Here is a 15,631-nt window from a genome sequence, read left to right as displayed (position 1 = left end):
CAGCTGAAGTGATCTCAACCCCTCCTTAAATTAGCAGAAATTATACCAGCCTAAGATCTGTTGTCTCCCATTGCTGGTCCCTATTCTGCCTCTATTGTCCTTGTAGTTCCCTGAATACATTTCAAGGTCATGGGAAGCCAAACAGATGTTATTCCGTTATCCTAGGACAGCATTAAGAAAAGAGGGAAATACTATTTTATCACCAGGACAGCTAAGGATAATTTAAGCCTGTCTCCCTCGTGAGCTGGGGATGAAAAGAAGACAACAACATGGGGACACAGCAGAAAAAAATTATGCTGCCAGGCCATGTTTGTGCCATGGGCTGGCGCAAATGGGGACATAAATCTCTTGGTCTTCAATAAATCCCACTGTACTTCATGACGCTAGCTTTGTAGTAATTTTGCCTTACATCTGAAGGCTAAATTGATAATTTGGGAAAACACACAGTGAATGCTGTGCCTCAGTCAACATGACTATGATGGTGTTGTAAATTTATTTCAGAAAGACCATAATCATTCAACAGCTTGCTCTGCACCAGCCCATTCTTAACACAGTGAACCAATATGGACCTCTCTAAAACAAAGGTAAATTATGATAAGCTTAAAACAGCTGATTCCAATGTAAATGGGTAGGACTACAATCTTCATATTTAGTTTTGTAATAACATATTTTCAACAATGAATAAAAAATATAGAAACTAAAAATATTCATCATTAATAAGAGGAATTAAAGAGCAGTGACTTATGTCATCATCATCATCAAAGATGTTTCATATTTTCCCCCCACTGGGCAGAATGAAATTGAACTATCTGTGGGTTGACCAGAATCAACCAATGTTCACAAATTACCAGAGCCACAACAAAAACTTCCCTTCTCTAATGTCACTTGCCACATTCCTAATCAAGCTTGTTTGGCATTGCTCAATTTTGCTTAAAAGCATATTGGGAGGAAGAGGGAGGGACAGAGAGATACACAGAAAACTTTGGAGCAAACTGATTCATGTGATTTCCCACTTTTCTGCTCTCTCACCCTGTTATTTCTCCTGTCATTCATCTAAGTCTGATACTCATCTTGTTCTATTCAGATTAAATTCATGATCAGAGAGAAAGGAAGGAACTTGAGACTTTGCTGAGTTGGAAGTAGGAATGGCAGATAAGGAACACCTCTTCCAACTCAATGCATGGGTATCTATATATTTCAATCTCTATCTCTCTATATATATTGTATTTACAGGATTGCAACAATATGTAATATCAATCAAAGAAAATATTTGTAGCTCAGGGTTGAACTGTGGAGTCCTTGGTGCTCTCTGAGCCTTGTTGTTTTCTCAGAGATGTTTCATTCCCAGACTAGGCAGCATCTTCAGCACTGAAGATGAACATCACTGAAGATGTTGCCTAGTCTAGCAATGAAATGTCTGCAAGAAAACAACAAGGCTCAGAGAGCACCAAGGACTCCACATAACATGTAATGTAAGTCAGTCATATTTTTACCACCATATTTCAGACCCTGTCTAAAGATATGCCTTGATCTTTGTTTAACTATAACTTACAGGAGAAGGAAAAATGTCCAAAGTTGAATATTAGCCGAAGTTATTTATTTATTCATCAAATTTTGCCACCGCCCATCTCCCCCTAGAGGTGGGACTCTGGGCGGTTTACAATAAAGTTAAAAGATTTAAAATACAATAAACGCATAAATAATAATATAAATAAAGTTACATTTAGATATGCTGACTTTAAATTTTAGGTGGGTTGCTCAACGGGATTCTTAAATCCATATAAACTCTTACACCTTGAGGTTATAGGCTCATATTGAGTCCAGTGTGGAATGTGACCTAAAGTGAGTTTCATCTGATATTAGTGGAATTATTCTCATTTTCAAAGAGAAACAAGTGTTCCTTCTTCAAATCTCCAGCAACTGGCTGTCAGAACCACTCCTATTGGCAGAGATTGGTTTAGCACGATTAGTGTAATAACCTATAGTTTGACTTCTTCATCCCACAGGAAGCTGGGCTGGAAGACTTTGCAGGTTCTATCTTATGGCTTCCTAAAACATACGGAGAGGAATCACTGCCCAGCATGGCTTCATACTTCCATGGAGCATGAACCCCATGAAGAAAGCCCGCAATCCCAAGCAGCTTTTAATAATCAAAGTTTACCTCATCTTAAAGAGGATCTCTTATATGCAAATATCCTGATTATGTGTCAGTGCACTGCATGTACTCCTATCTGATGGGATGCAGGCCACAGTAAATTAACTTTCAGTGGTTAGAACTAAATTAGAGAAACTAGCTAGCACAGAATAGTGTGAACATGCTTGGGGTAAAACTGGTGTTTGGTGGTATGTATAACATATTGGCCCAAATGTGCCAGAACTGACCGGTACAGTTCTTACCATAAGCAAGGAACGTTGCATGTGGCATGGGGACAGTTAAAGCTGGTAACATAACCTCTTTTTAACCAAAAGAGTTACATGATTGATTCAATGAGCCTAGAAGCCAATATCTATGGGCCCATATGGTAATGACCAAACCATATGTTTGGAATGTGAGAGGAGTCAAAAGAGCATGAATAAACTTGTAATGAAAAAAATGAAAAATAGATATTTGTGCGTGAAACTAAGAGAAAAGGGATAGGTGTAATGGATCTGAATGAAGGTGATCTGGAGCGGATTGATAAATGCATGCAGACAAGTGAAAGTGTAGGCTGAAGTATGAATGAAAGGATAAGAGTGCGTCAGAAAGTGTGAAGAGTATTAGCTAGATCAGTGTAGAACCTCAGTGATGGAGCACCCATGACCATTTGAATCCACAGGCTGAGGTTAGTTGCATGTTACCCTTTAACAATGGTTATAATGCAAGAATTAGAAATGAATTGGAGAAAAATTGTACAATATGCACACTGTCTCTCTTTGTGTGTGTGTGTGTAAATTCTCTGTTAAGTGACACTTATGGATGGTGAGAAAGAGATGAAATAGAATAGAATAAGTGATAGGACCTAAGAAAGAATGGGAATGGTAACTGGTGAGTTTAGAAAAATACTCTTTTGAATATGTGGATAAAGCATAAGCTTATTTATACATGGCAAAGGAACTAATCTAAAAGCACAACTGATTTGATTATTCAGGATGAAAGACTGAAAGAATCTGAAGGGTAGGAGGATGGTAAGAGATTCTGAACATGGGGCAGAACAATTTTTAATAGTTCCAAGACCTGATCTTGAGGGAAAAGTATGGATACGGAAGAAAAGGAATAAAGTGAAAGAAACTAAAATGAAAGCAGGGCAACTGCAGGAAATGAACTTCTGGATGTTCTGTATGAAGAGGTGTTAGAAGACAGATTAACTTCCCAATAGGATGGATAGAAAATTGATTTAAAGATAGAGGACATGGAAGATGCTTGGAAAACAGCAAAAAGATTTAAGTTGTGGAGTGCCAGAAAAGTGCATGGAATTATGCTAACAGGAAATATGGGACGAGAAAAAAAATGCACAGAAAAGCCCGCCCCCCAACAATTAAGATTAAAAGGGGGCCCAAAAATGCAGAACAATTTTGATGGAAATTGAAATGAGTGCTGAGGGTGGCTGAAGAAGGCTAAACCCAGAGACTCCTGCAGAGCAAATAGAATTAAAAATAAAAGGGAAGAAATGATTTGGGATGAAATTGAAGGGAGGGGATACTGGAAGGAGTATTTTAGAGATCCATATGAGATACCAATGAGGGTAATATGTCAAACGGTGGAATCGAAATGAACATTCAAAATGTTAATGTCTAAGAAGGAATTGATGAAAGGGAGGCTGGGAGAACGTTGAAAGATTGTAAGGCTGCAGGTATGAATGGCATTCTAGGAGAGATGTTAAAATATGGATGTACCATGCTTAGAGGTGGCTCTGTGATTTGTATGGTGTGTGTGAAGACTGCATCTGTCCCTGACAATTGTAAGAATGTCGTCATTGTTCCCCAATAAAAAAGGAATTGCAGCAAGAGTGACTGCAAAAACTACAAGGGGATTCATTTCTTGAGGGAGATTGTGAAGGCATTTCATAGAATCATTGGATAATAGGATTGGAAGGGACCTTGGGGGTCTTGTAGTCCAGTGTTTTTCAAACTTGGCAGCTTGAAGATGTGTGGACTTGCTGGCTGGGGAATTCTGGGAGTTGAAGTCCACACGTCTTCAAGCTGCCAAGTTTGAAAAACACTGTTCTAGTCCAACCCTGTGCCCAGAGCAGGAATCTTCAGACCATCCCATACAAATGGCTATCCAAACTTTATTTGAAAACCTCCAGTGATGGAGCACCCATGAGCCCAGGAAGCAGGCTGTTCCACTCCTTAATAGCCCTCACAGTCAGTAAAATCCTCTGTATTTCAAGTCTGGATCTATCTCTGCATGTAAAGCTTCTACTTATTGGTTCTTGTCCTACCTACATGCATTACAGGGAATATCCCCTATTTCCTGTGACAGCCACTCAAGTATTGGAAGACTGCTATCATGTCTCTTTTAGAGTTTTCTTCTTCAGGCTAAACATACTCAGTTCCTTTAACCATTCTTCTTCGGATTTAGCCTAAAGGCCCCTCACCATCTTTGTTGCTCTTCTCTGCACTCTTTCCAGTTCTTCAGCATCTGCCTTGTTATTACGGTGATCAAAACAGGACACGGTATTCCAATCATGGTCTAACAGCGTAGTATAGAGCAAAACTATCACTTCGCATGATCCTGACATTACACTGTTTTTCATGCAGCCCAAGCTTGCATCAGTTCTTTTCACAGCTGCAGCACACTGCTGGCCCCTGCCTGACCTGTAGTCTACTGGGATGCCCAGATTCTTCTCACAGTGTCATTGCAAGCCAGCTATCACCTATCTTGCACCTGTGCATCTGTATTTCCCACCAAGAAAACCTTATATTTCTCATCACTGAACTGCATTTTGTTGGATAGAGCCCACTGTTCAAGTCTATCAAGATCTTTTTGAATCTTGAGCCTGTCTTCTGAGGTGATCCAGCACTGTGTCATTTGACAGAATACAAACTGAAAGGGTATGAGAGAAGACAACAATCAACACTTGGGCCATGCAATGTGCCTTCATGCTGGGCAGAGGGTGTATAGACCAGATGTTGCACTTCGGCAGGTCATTGAGGAATGTACAGATGTGAGAAACTCTGTTGCATGTTGGTTGATTTAGACAATGTGTATATAAAGTGAATAGGCTTGAGTTATGGAATATTTTACACCAAGTTGGAATTTGGTTGCCGAAGGTGATAACAGCATTGCAGGCTGGAAGAAAGCATGCCTGGGAATAAATGGAAGGTTTGGTGAGTGGTTCAGCACTGAGCAAGGAGTAAGGTTCTTTAACGTATTTATGAATAAATGTATAAGGAATGTTTGCAGTGATGTGAGAGGTTGCTAGTTAGATATGTGGATCTACATATAGATTTGTATTCAGATGATGCCACATTGCTGGCTGAGAATGTGAATGATTTGCAGCCAATGATAGATTATATTGTTTAATGAGAAATATGGATCTGAAAATGAATATATCAAAAGAAAAGGTAGATGTGCTTGACAGGGAAAACAGACCGAAGATTGCAAGTCGTACAAAAATGGCAAAACATACAGCAAATAGATGAATTTGTACACCTCAGTAGAAAGTTTCCTAAAGATGGGAAAATGGATGGAGACATTTTAAGACGTGCAAATGCTGATAGGAAGATAATGGGTGGAATGAAGGTTTTCAAAAGATGGGGAAATGGCTCTGTATATGTGCATTCCTGTGCCCATTTTTTTTTTTAAGGGAAGTAAGAGCTGGCTTTGTCAGGAGAAGCATAAAACTACTCTAAGTTGACACAGTGGGAAGGGGGGAATGTGTAGTAAAATAAGAAGGGATAGAGTAAAAAATGAATGGGTGCTTAATGAATCCTGTTTGAATATAAAAATGAGCGACCAGTACAAAAGAAGCCCATTGAGGTGGTTTGGTTATCTCGAGAATGAATGAGGATCAAACAGAAAAAAAAAAAGAATTGAAGGATGGAAGAATGGTTGGAGAGAAATAGAAAACCAAGAACATTGTGGTTGGATGGAGTAGCTGATGACCTCCTCAAAAGGAGTGAATTGGGAAGTTTAAAGAACAAAATGCAAGGTACTGTATACAGTAGTGTATGCACGGTGGACGCAAGGATGGCTTTCAAGGATAGGAAGGCACAAAGAAGTATACAGAAGGTGGTGGTATGAAGAACATTTTATTCGATCTTATTTTCTTTTTCTTAAGCCTTTAACTCCCTTTGTTTTTTATTTCTCACTCCTTTTTTGGTCCTTTGTACAACATTGCTTATTTGAAAGGAAATAGGGTGATCGGTATATTTATTTATTTATTTATCTATCTATCTAATTTGTCCCCACCCATCTCCTCCCATTTGCATGCAGCAAAATCAAATATATTTAGGGTTTTTTTTTTTCTGAATTGCAGCTTCTATACACAAAAAGGGAAGGGTGACAAGTCTTAATGTGAGATGATAATGATTTATTCATTCATTTACTTATTTATTACACTGATCCATCAGGCATTTAGCAGCCTACACAGATAAAGCCACCGCAACATAACTTTCCTTAGATAGCATCCCTAAATAATGCTGTTCATCATCAGAACATTTTGTCACCGAATGCTCTATAGAAGAAGAGTGTTTTCACAGCTCTTCTGAAGACAGATGGGGGTTAACTCTGTGGACAAGCCATTCCGTAGTGAGGAGGCTGCCAGAAAAAAGATCATCCTCCGAACCTCTGTTCCCCTACCAGGAGATACATGCCCATAACATTCCCTTCCACCTGGACCACTTAGGGCAAACCGATTCCACCTGAAGAAGATGGTCCCAGAAACAGCAAGAGAAGGGTTCAAGTCATACAGTGTTCATCCCCATCCAATCCCTCACAGCCTCAACATACTGGGTCAGGACCAGGTCTCCTACTTGCCTTGGGATAGAGATGTAAAGTTGGGTATGAAGAGGACATGACATGGAAAGGACAAGGCAGAATTTTCATTCCTGAACTGCTTTCTGCTTTGGTTTGTTTTTATCTTGATTTCCCCAATACAGAAGATGTTAGAAAAAGCTTCAGTAACTTTCCATGTATTGATTGGCTTTAAATAAAGGGCTTTTATTTTTTCTTAAGTGGGGTTCTTCTTTCTCCTCTTCCAGCTTGCAAACAACATGAATAAACATTCCTCTGCAGGGATTATATACTGATCTAAGTTTTCTTAATAAATCAAGTTGGAACAACACTTCCTTTTGGACTCTGGCCAACTTTTTTTTTTCATCTCACTTATTATAATTGGAACTTGGTGAATGATTGGGATAGATGGATCTTGCCACAATTAGATGGTCAAGAGATGGGTTCTCATCCCCTCTGCCTTGCATACAGAAATCTCACGCCGTGTCAGAAGTCCTTCTGCTGATTTTCTGTGCCCATGCTGCTTAGTCTCAGGATATAGCCACATGCTTTATGTTCTAGGGCTGATAACCATGCCAAGAATGCTGTCTTGTAATATACTTCTGCAATTCCAACCGCACATGACATGAGCAAAAACAGCTGCTCAATTACAGTGAGCTGAGAAGACAGCCAAATGGACTTATGACAAATCAGATGCCCTGGGCAATCTGATCATCTGGGAAGCATGTGTGCATATGTTAGAAGCACAGGACTCTGAGTGAAAATGAAAAGTGAAGGTTACATCAAGGAAGAGGGCCTAATTGGCTTTTAAATAGGGATAGCCAGATCAGTCATACTTCGGGCCATGTGTAATTCACATGTGTCTGTTACAAGCATTGTTCCATATCCTGCAGAGTTTTGTTTTTTTGTTTTACAAAAGAGCATGACTTCTCTTTAAGAAGGGAAAGGTTTAAGGTTTTAAAAATGAACTTAGTCCTTCTTAAGTGAATTGAGGACCGTCTTTAAACCCTTGAAGTTCTATTTCACAAGTTCTAGGAGGGTCCTGCTGCCCTGCTTGCATGTCATGAATGGCCCAGTCATTTCTTCTCCCCGACATTTAACTTTGCATGTTCTCAGCACGTGATACAAGGATGGCTGGACTTGTCATGCACTTGCCTTTTTTAGAGTTTGCCCAGCTGGCAGAAAACAGGTTGGGAGACTTGCATTTCTTGCCATGCTCCCTCCCCTCCCCTCCCCTTCCCAGAGAAAACTTTCAAGCAACCCTTCCCCCACCCAACTTCAGCCACAAGGTAAAGAATTTTATATGTTTTAAAGATGTCCCTGACAACAGACGATTTATGAGCCAAGTTGTTGTTGTTGTTTTACTATTGTTAGCAATGGACAGATCTGGGTTTTCTAAAGCTATAACCAAAGCAACATACCTTCATCCCCATCATCTCCAAATGGATAGAAGAGGGCGACTGCTAGATTGATGAAAACAGCCAGATTGAAAGATATACTTCCCCAGAGGGAAATTTGTCGGGAGAACCAAAATAATGCTGGATTATCTAGGAAGAAAATGAAGAACAGCTCAACAAGAATTACTGTTCATCAGAAAGCAAGAGCTTCTGGGGAAAAGCTGATGTAACATCTTCTGTGATCTGTTGTTGGGTATTATCTGATAGACTTCCTCTTGGGGACCTTGGTGCTCTTCGGATCATCTCCTCAGAAGGAACCAGAACTGGTAAACTATCTTTCCTTTGCTGATCATATCATTATCTGGCTTTCAAAATAAATGTTGCATTTCTGGCACCTCACTGAATCAAAAAGCATTTCTAAAATACTTCTTTGTTATTGACTAAAGAATCTGTGCAGAAAGTGTATAGTAAAGGTAAAGGTTTCCCTTGACATTAAGTCCAGTCGTGTCCGACTCTAGGGGGCGGTGCTCATCTCCGTTTCAAAGCCGAAGAGCCGGTGTTAGTCCATAGACACTTCCTCTGTGGTCATGTGGCCAGCATGACTAAATGGAACGCCGTTACCTGCCCGCTAAAGCGGTACCTATTAATCTACTCACATTTGCATGTTTTCAAACTGCCAGGTTGACAGAAGCTGGGACTAGCAACGGGAGCTCACCCCGTCACACGGATTCGGACCGCCGACCTTCCGATCGGCAAGCTCAGCAGCTCAGCGGTTTAACCCGCAGCGCCACCGCATCCCTATGCGCAGAAAGTGTATAAGGCAGCTTAAATTGATTTTTATTCCCAAATTATAAATAAGGGTGAAGGTACATGATAATGATTGCTTAAGATCACATAGAAATCTCCCAAATCATGAAACCTTTGGGAAAATGAGGAGTCCTCAAGTGATTTGGGAATTAAGGATGAAGAAGCCATCCTTTAATGTTACATATAGACCAGTGTTTCTCAACCTTGGCAACTTTAAGATGTGTGGACTTCAATTCCCAGAATTCCCCAGCCACCCATGCTGGGGTGACTATTGAACATACTTTTACAATGGACTTTTACAATGGAACTTTTCCCAAACAAAGTTAAAGAGCTGACTTAGAGTCTTCATAACAGCCACCAAGCAGACAGTTTCTTATAAGCACTGTACTTACTTCTAATTTTCTTCTGCCACTTCATCTCATTATATAGATCCTCAGTCTGTTGAAAAAAGTCATTTACTTTGCTTCCTTGATCATCTCTTTCTGTAGTATTGAACACCCTGCACTTTGATTCATGAGTGAGGAATTCACAAATATTTGGCACAGGAAATACTATTTGTTCCATAGTTCTATCATGGCGGACAATCTGCAAAGACACATTTCTCACTCAGAGACATATAAGGTTTGAATGTCAACATAAATTACTGTTTTGTGCTTATGTGGGACAAAGCAAAGGGCAAGGAAGATTATAGATTCTGCTCAACTTGATCCAGGTTCCAGACATGTTAGGACAATGTAATTGGACATCGTTTCAGTTGCAAATAGGAAAACAGGAAAATCTCCTTAATTTTGAGGGATGAGGTGTTGGATGGTGGTGGATTGTTATCCCTTAAATGCTCGATGTTAAATTGACAAATGTTTGATTTCAATTAATATAAATCTGGGAGAATACTAGAGATTTTGCCCTTCAAACTCCCATGCAGATCCAAGGGTTGTTTTCAAAGGATTTAGAGAACATCATTTTTCAAGAGAAAGAAAAACTACTAGTATCTATAATTAAAGAAGAACACAACAGTAAGAAAAGAACTACATAAAAAGGAGGTAGAGCTTATTTATTCATTTAAGAATGTGAATGTCACCTTTCAAAACAAGCAAATGAAAAGCTAAAACTAAGAAGCATACCATAAAACAAATTCACATGCAAATTAGTACAATTAAAAACAAAATGCCCTTGTAGTAAAATAACCAACTGACTAAAACTGTGTATTGAAACAGCCAGTAGAGGATAGAAATTAAAATTGTATTAGAAAACCATAGAAACATACAATTGGAAGAGTTTATTGAAACCACCAAATCCAACTGCCTGTTCAGTAAAAGAACCCAAATCAAAGCATCCCAGATATATGGATATCTAGCTGTGGCTTGTACATATCCGATGCAAGGGAATTCACCATCTCTTTAGAAAATTGGTTCTACTGTTGAACTATTTATTTCATTCATAAGATTTATATACTGATTTGGTCTGGATGTTAGGAAGTTTTTTCTAACATTCAACTGGAATCCTCCTTCCTGTAACTAAAGCCCATTATCCCACATTTTATATCCCAGAAAGAGGTAGAACTGGTCTTGACTTTCTTCTGTGTGACATCCTTAGAGGTCTTTGAAGAGGGCTATCAGATCCCATGGGTTGCCCTTTATCAAGATTAAACAACTCCATCTCCCATCATAGAACTTTGGACTTTATTGCATTTTACACTGATGGATTATTTGTAGTATTTATAATTTTATCGAAATTTTAAATTGTGAAGCACCCAGGGTCCCCCGTGTGTGGGAGATGGGCGGTGATAAAAATTTGATAAATAAATAAACAAACAAACTTCTAGTCCCTGATCATCTTCACTGCCCTTCTTGGAAGCTGTTCCAGCTTTTCTGAATCCCACTTAAAAGAACTGACTGCCAACAAATGGTTACAATTCAGATGAGAGGTCAGGGAGGATAAAATAACTTTGCTGTTCCCTGAAAGTCTGCAGAGGTGGCCCTCAGTATGCCTCTCTCGGGAATATACTCCAAATGTGTGTATGTGATGATGGAGGGTTACCATTAAGAAGACCCAAAACAAGTGACCACGCACCTCATTACTTTTAGGGCTCAGGTAGAGATTTATTTCTTTTGTCTTACAAACTTGCATCCAGCATTGGAAGTTTATATCAAGATATACAAATTATGGAAGCCAGTGCCACACTGACACAATATTATAGGAAGAGATACGGGAATGTCTGTCTCCTGGTTGACTGATTATGTGCCATCAAGTTGGTGTCAACTCTTAGTGACCAAATAGTTATTTTTCCACAATGACTGTGATTGTTCCTAACCTGGTCCTGCTGCTAACCTGGATAAGCATTCTTCACTCATCTCTTCCAGGAACACTCTCCCACTCCCACCCCACCACAATGAGGCAGCACAGCAGGACTTGGGGAGCTTACAGTATGTCTCCTGCTCACCTCGTTATAGTGAGAAGTAAAAATATAGATCTGCATTGATATTCACTGATACTCATAACATGGGAGTCAGATATAAGCACATTCAACTGGTCTGATGAAAATGCACATACGCTTCCCCCTAAGAATGTCTTTCAGTCTGTTGAATGAGTGGGCTGTGGTACAGGAAACAAGAATATCTCCAAATGAAGCAGAAGTATCTTTTTGTAGAAGTAGAATGTCATTTGTGGAAGATGGTCTGCCTAATGTTCATGGAAGTGGACTGAAGGAAGGAATGGGATGGGCAAGTCCCCTTGTTCCAGCTTAATAGTATGTGCCTAAATCCAGACCAAACCAGTGAATCATAGAGTTGAAGAGGTCCATGTTGGTCATCTAGTCCAACTCCTTCAGATCTGGTGCATATGCCAATGTAGCTTTTCTAAGCTCCTCCTGAAAATCTATAGTGAGAGGAGTCCAATACTCTTCTAGATCTTCTAGATTCCCTCTGCAGCTCTGTCATTCTGGGTTTATAGGTCATGCTAGGATTGTTTTAACCTTAGTTTGCTGAAGAAACATTAACGGTCATGTTATACTGACATATAACACTAAGTCGTAAAGCAGTATTTACAAACCATAAGGATTCACACATTGTGTTAAACCAAATGTAATCAAGCCACATTACGGGTCAGCACAATCTGTGTTGGGAGCATGATTTTGCCCAACTACAGAACAGAATCACTGTAATTAGTTTGATCAAAACTATAGTTCCAAATAATTCTGTATTTCATTTCTAAACTGAGATATTCTGGGGACAAAACCTATTCGGAATGACCAAGTATTTAGGTGGATATTGTCTGTGCATTATTAAAGATTTGTTCCTCTTTATTATTCCGCAGTCTAGAGCTGAGCATTTCTGCACTGGAATTAAAATTGTATCCCTTCATAAACTAAATTGTGGGCCAAGCTCTGTATTTGGCATCTGGAATTCAACTCTGCAGGAAAGATAGGGCACAGAAAGGGCATTTATTATCATGGAGGAGGAAGCTCTTTCCATTAAATTTATTTGTTTACCAGTTGGGACTAAAATATTTCTACAATTAGCATTCAGAATCTGAGCAGAGTCTCAGCATTTCTCCATGCTAAGATTTAAGCATGGAGATCGTGATACCTCAGTTTTATGTTATCAGCAAACAAATTTTAGGAGTTTCAATTTAACAAATAGCTCCAGCCAGGGCCCAAATTGGTACACCAAGTAAAAAAAATCCAGGGAACAAGCTGCATACCATCTGTTTTGATGGAAATGTTTCAGGATGGGCCATCACAATGTACAATGCTTTATCAGGTGCTCTAATTTCATTATGAGATTCAAGTTGAAGCTAATTTTCACAATGCATTTGGGTATAGAATTTCCTTGCAAAACTATCTGAAAATTTTGGGACTAGGGTTTTCAAAGCTACAATCACAGAAAAGAAAAAATACCAAGGTAGTGTCCATTTCCAGCTATTTAGCACACAGTTCTCCTGTCCCAGTAGGAATATCAGAAGAAGCTTCCTGTCCTGCTAGATTGCCAAGGCTTTTTAGCTCTTCATTTGATATTTAACAGAGGCAAGATAATTGGTTAGAACAGGGGTAACAGTCATCCATCTCATGAGATTACTTTATCGTCTTATGAAGTTCCAGATGATACCTCTCTCTCTGAAACTCACTCCTTTTCCTGAAGATACAGTCCATAGAGGACAAGGTGGCAACAACTAACTCCATATTTTTAATGGAGGATAGGGTGTTTCTTGCCATTTCTTTAATGGCATAAAGAACTCCTTCTTCTGTGCAGAAGGAGATATCAAGCCATGATGATGTTCTTCTCTAGAGGAAAAATTGTAGAAGGATGAAAGTTTGACTAAAAAGTGACTCTCTAAGAAGATTCCCCCCTCACAAGTTTTAATGTCATTTGCCCTGTAAAGAATAGGTTGAAGAGAATCTAGTCCTTAGGCCATATTCAGTATCCAGTCCTTCCTACAGGAGCTTTAGAGGGAGAATATAATACTGCTGCTTATTCAGAACTGTTTGATCCCAGCAATTGATGCTGGATTTGATTCTGCTTCAAAACCTGACTATGTGATGTAGTTGTGGTTGATGACTGTTAACAGACCATCAGTGTACTGGTGTAATCTTCTTTAAGGCCACATAAACAAGAGTTGGTTGTCAGATCATCTGGCAACAAATTTAAATTCTGAATAATTGGAGGAGATACTTGCTTTTGGAGAAAGTCTCCCTCAACTCAAGCTTGACTCTGGTGACTATGTACACCTGTAGATGTTTGTTCTTGGCCAAAATACTTCAGTTTCCAATGCTTTCTTCCAGGATGTTGTTGTTTTTTTCAATTCTCATCCCAGTTTCCCTGACAGTCTCCTATCCAAATACACCTTGTTTTAACCTTTCTCAAAATCAACTAAAGTCAGCTAGGTACTGCTACCAGTGTATAATGCCAAACAAATGCATTTGATGAAATCTTTCAACACTGGAAAGAAATTTATGGATCCAGTTACTCAATGAATTGAACACTTGATGTAACTTGCAATTTATGTTCCTTTCAAGATATAAATTAAGTATGGACAACAACAATGAAATATGTTCATCTTTTACTGAAAGTGTAGAAAAATAACACTTTTTATATAGATGTGTGTTTATATATAAATTTTGGTGTTGTTTTACTTTTTTCCTTTTCTTCCTTCTTTTCTTTAGTGTTTTTTGTTCCATTTCTTTTTGTTATGTTTTGTTAAATATAGGCCAATTTGTATGTGTGTGTATTCACTCCATGCTGTTCATAACTGGGTATTATCTGACTGAAATGGTGAGTTAACATGGTTGAACCATTCTTGGATTAAAATTTGGTACAAATATTGAGAATCTCATAAAATATATACATTTGGCCTACCCCACAGTTTGCACCTGGACATTCCTGATGACAATTTTACCTTACAAAGCAACAGAAAGGAAGATTCCATCATGAAGCCTCACCATTATTTCAACAAGTTTCATACTTCATGGAAGAATCAGTACAAGGAGTCCTCTATGAGGTGGAAAGTAGCATTGAAGCCTACAAATATTTTCAGTTCAGTGAGCAAACATTTACCTCAATTTGGGCAGTGTGGTTAGCATAATGCTTCAGAGCTTCATCTCCTTCTTCTGGATCTGCCCCAGGCTTCAGCATGTGTTGTAATGTTTTATTGTGACGGGCCAACTAGAAGCAAAGAGGAGGAAAAAAGTTGATTGGAAGTGGCATCTGGGTTACATGTAAATAAAAGGCAAAAGACATAGCCAGATGTTCCTCAATTCCACTGAATAAAACATCCATCTGAATACAATGGAAATGTCTCAACCTTTCTTCTGATGAAATGCATGACTTGTAATCTGCGGCACTAGAAGCCTTTTTCGTCAAGCTTGTATCCAGAGTTCAAAATCCACTAGGAAGTAGATTATCTGGACCCTTTCTCATCAGGTTCCAGGTCTGACCAGTATGGCAGTGGTACTGATCATACTTGTCAACGACCCTGTCTTAACTAGGATGGGAGTGGTGCAACTGTCCTGGTTCTCCTGGATCTCTCAATGGCTTTTGATATCATTGATCATGGTATCCTTGTGAACCAGCTGTGGGACTGGGAGGTGCAGTATTGGTGGTTCTCCTCCTATCTCCATGGCTGGTTCCAGCTGCTGTTGATGGGGCACTGCAGGGCTCTACATTCTTGCCTCTTTTGTTTAACATCTACATGAAGCTAGGTAAGGTCATCCATCCATCATATGGGAATCAGGTATCATTAATATGTATGATATTCAGCTGTACATCTCAACCCCTGGATGCCAAAGTGATGCTGTTAGGGTCTTGACCCAGTGCCTGGAGGCTGTTGGAGTCTGCATGGGGAAGAATAACTTAAGCTCAATCCTAATAAGACAAGCAGCCACAGTTCATGGTTTTTTCCAGTGCCATGAATTTTCCATCTTTAGTTCTGAATGGGACTGCAGTTTCCTAGATAGAAATGCTGCAGTTTGGGGGTTCTCCTGGACTTACTGCTCTGG

At 39.3% G+C, this 15,631-nt stretch overlaps 1 protein-coding gene across 2 annotated transcripts in view; it reads right to left on the bottom strand.

Annotated features, from left to right (window-relative positions):
- The window catches only part of ITPR2 (inositol 1,4,5-trisphosphate receptor type 2), a 233,566-nt gene that overhangs the window by 41,789 nt on the left and 176,146 nt on the right, over positions 1–15,631 (bottom strand). For both annotated transcript variants that reach the window (XM_063308132.1, XM_063308133.1), the window contains exons 46-48: positions 14,691–14,798; positions 9,534–9,726; positions 8,359–8,484 (exon numbers count right to left, since the gene is read on the bottom strand). In XM_063308132.1, the coding sequence (XP_063164202.1) occupies positions 8,359–8,484; positions 9,534–9,726; positions 14,691–14,798 (427 nt within the window). The remainder of the gene's footprint in view (positions 1–8,358; positions 8,485–9,533; positions 9,727–14,690; positions 14,799–15,631) is intronic.

Source organism: Candoia aspera, chromosome 7, assembly GCF_035149785.1.
Source record: "Candoia aspera isolate rCanAsp1 chromosome 7, rCanAsp1.hap2, whole genome shotgun sequence".
NCBI lineage: Eukaryota > Metazoa > Chordata > Lepidosauria > Squamata > Boidae > Candoia > Candoia aspera.
The sequence above is the reverse complement of the archived record's forward strand: the minus strand, read 5'-3'. Positions and strand labels throughout refer to the sequence as shown.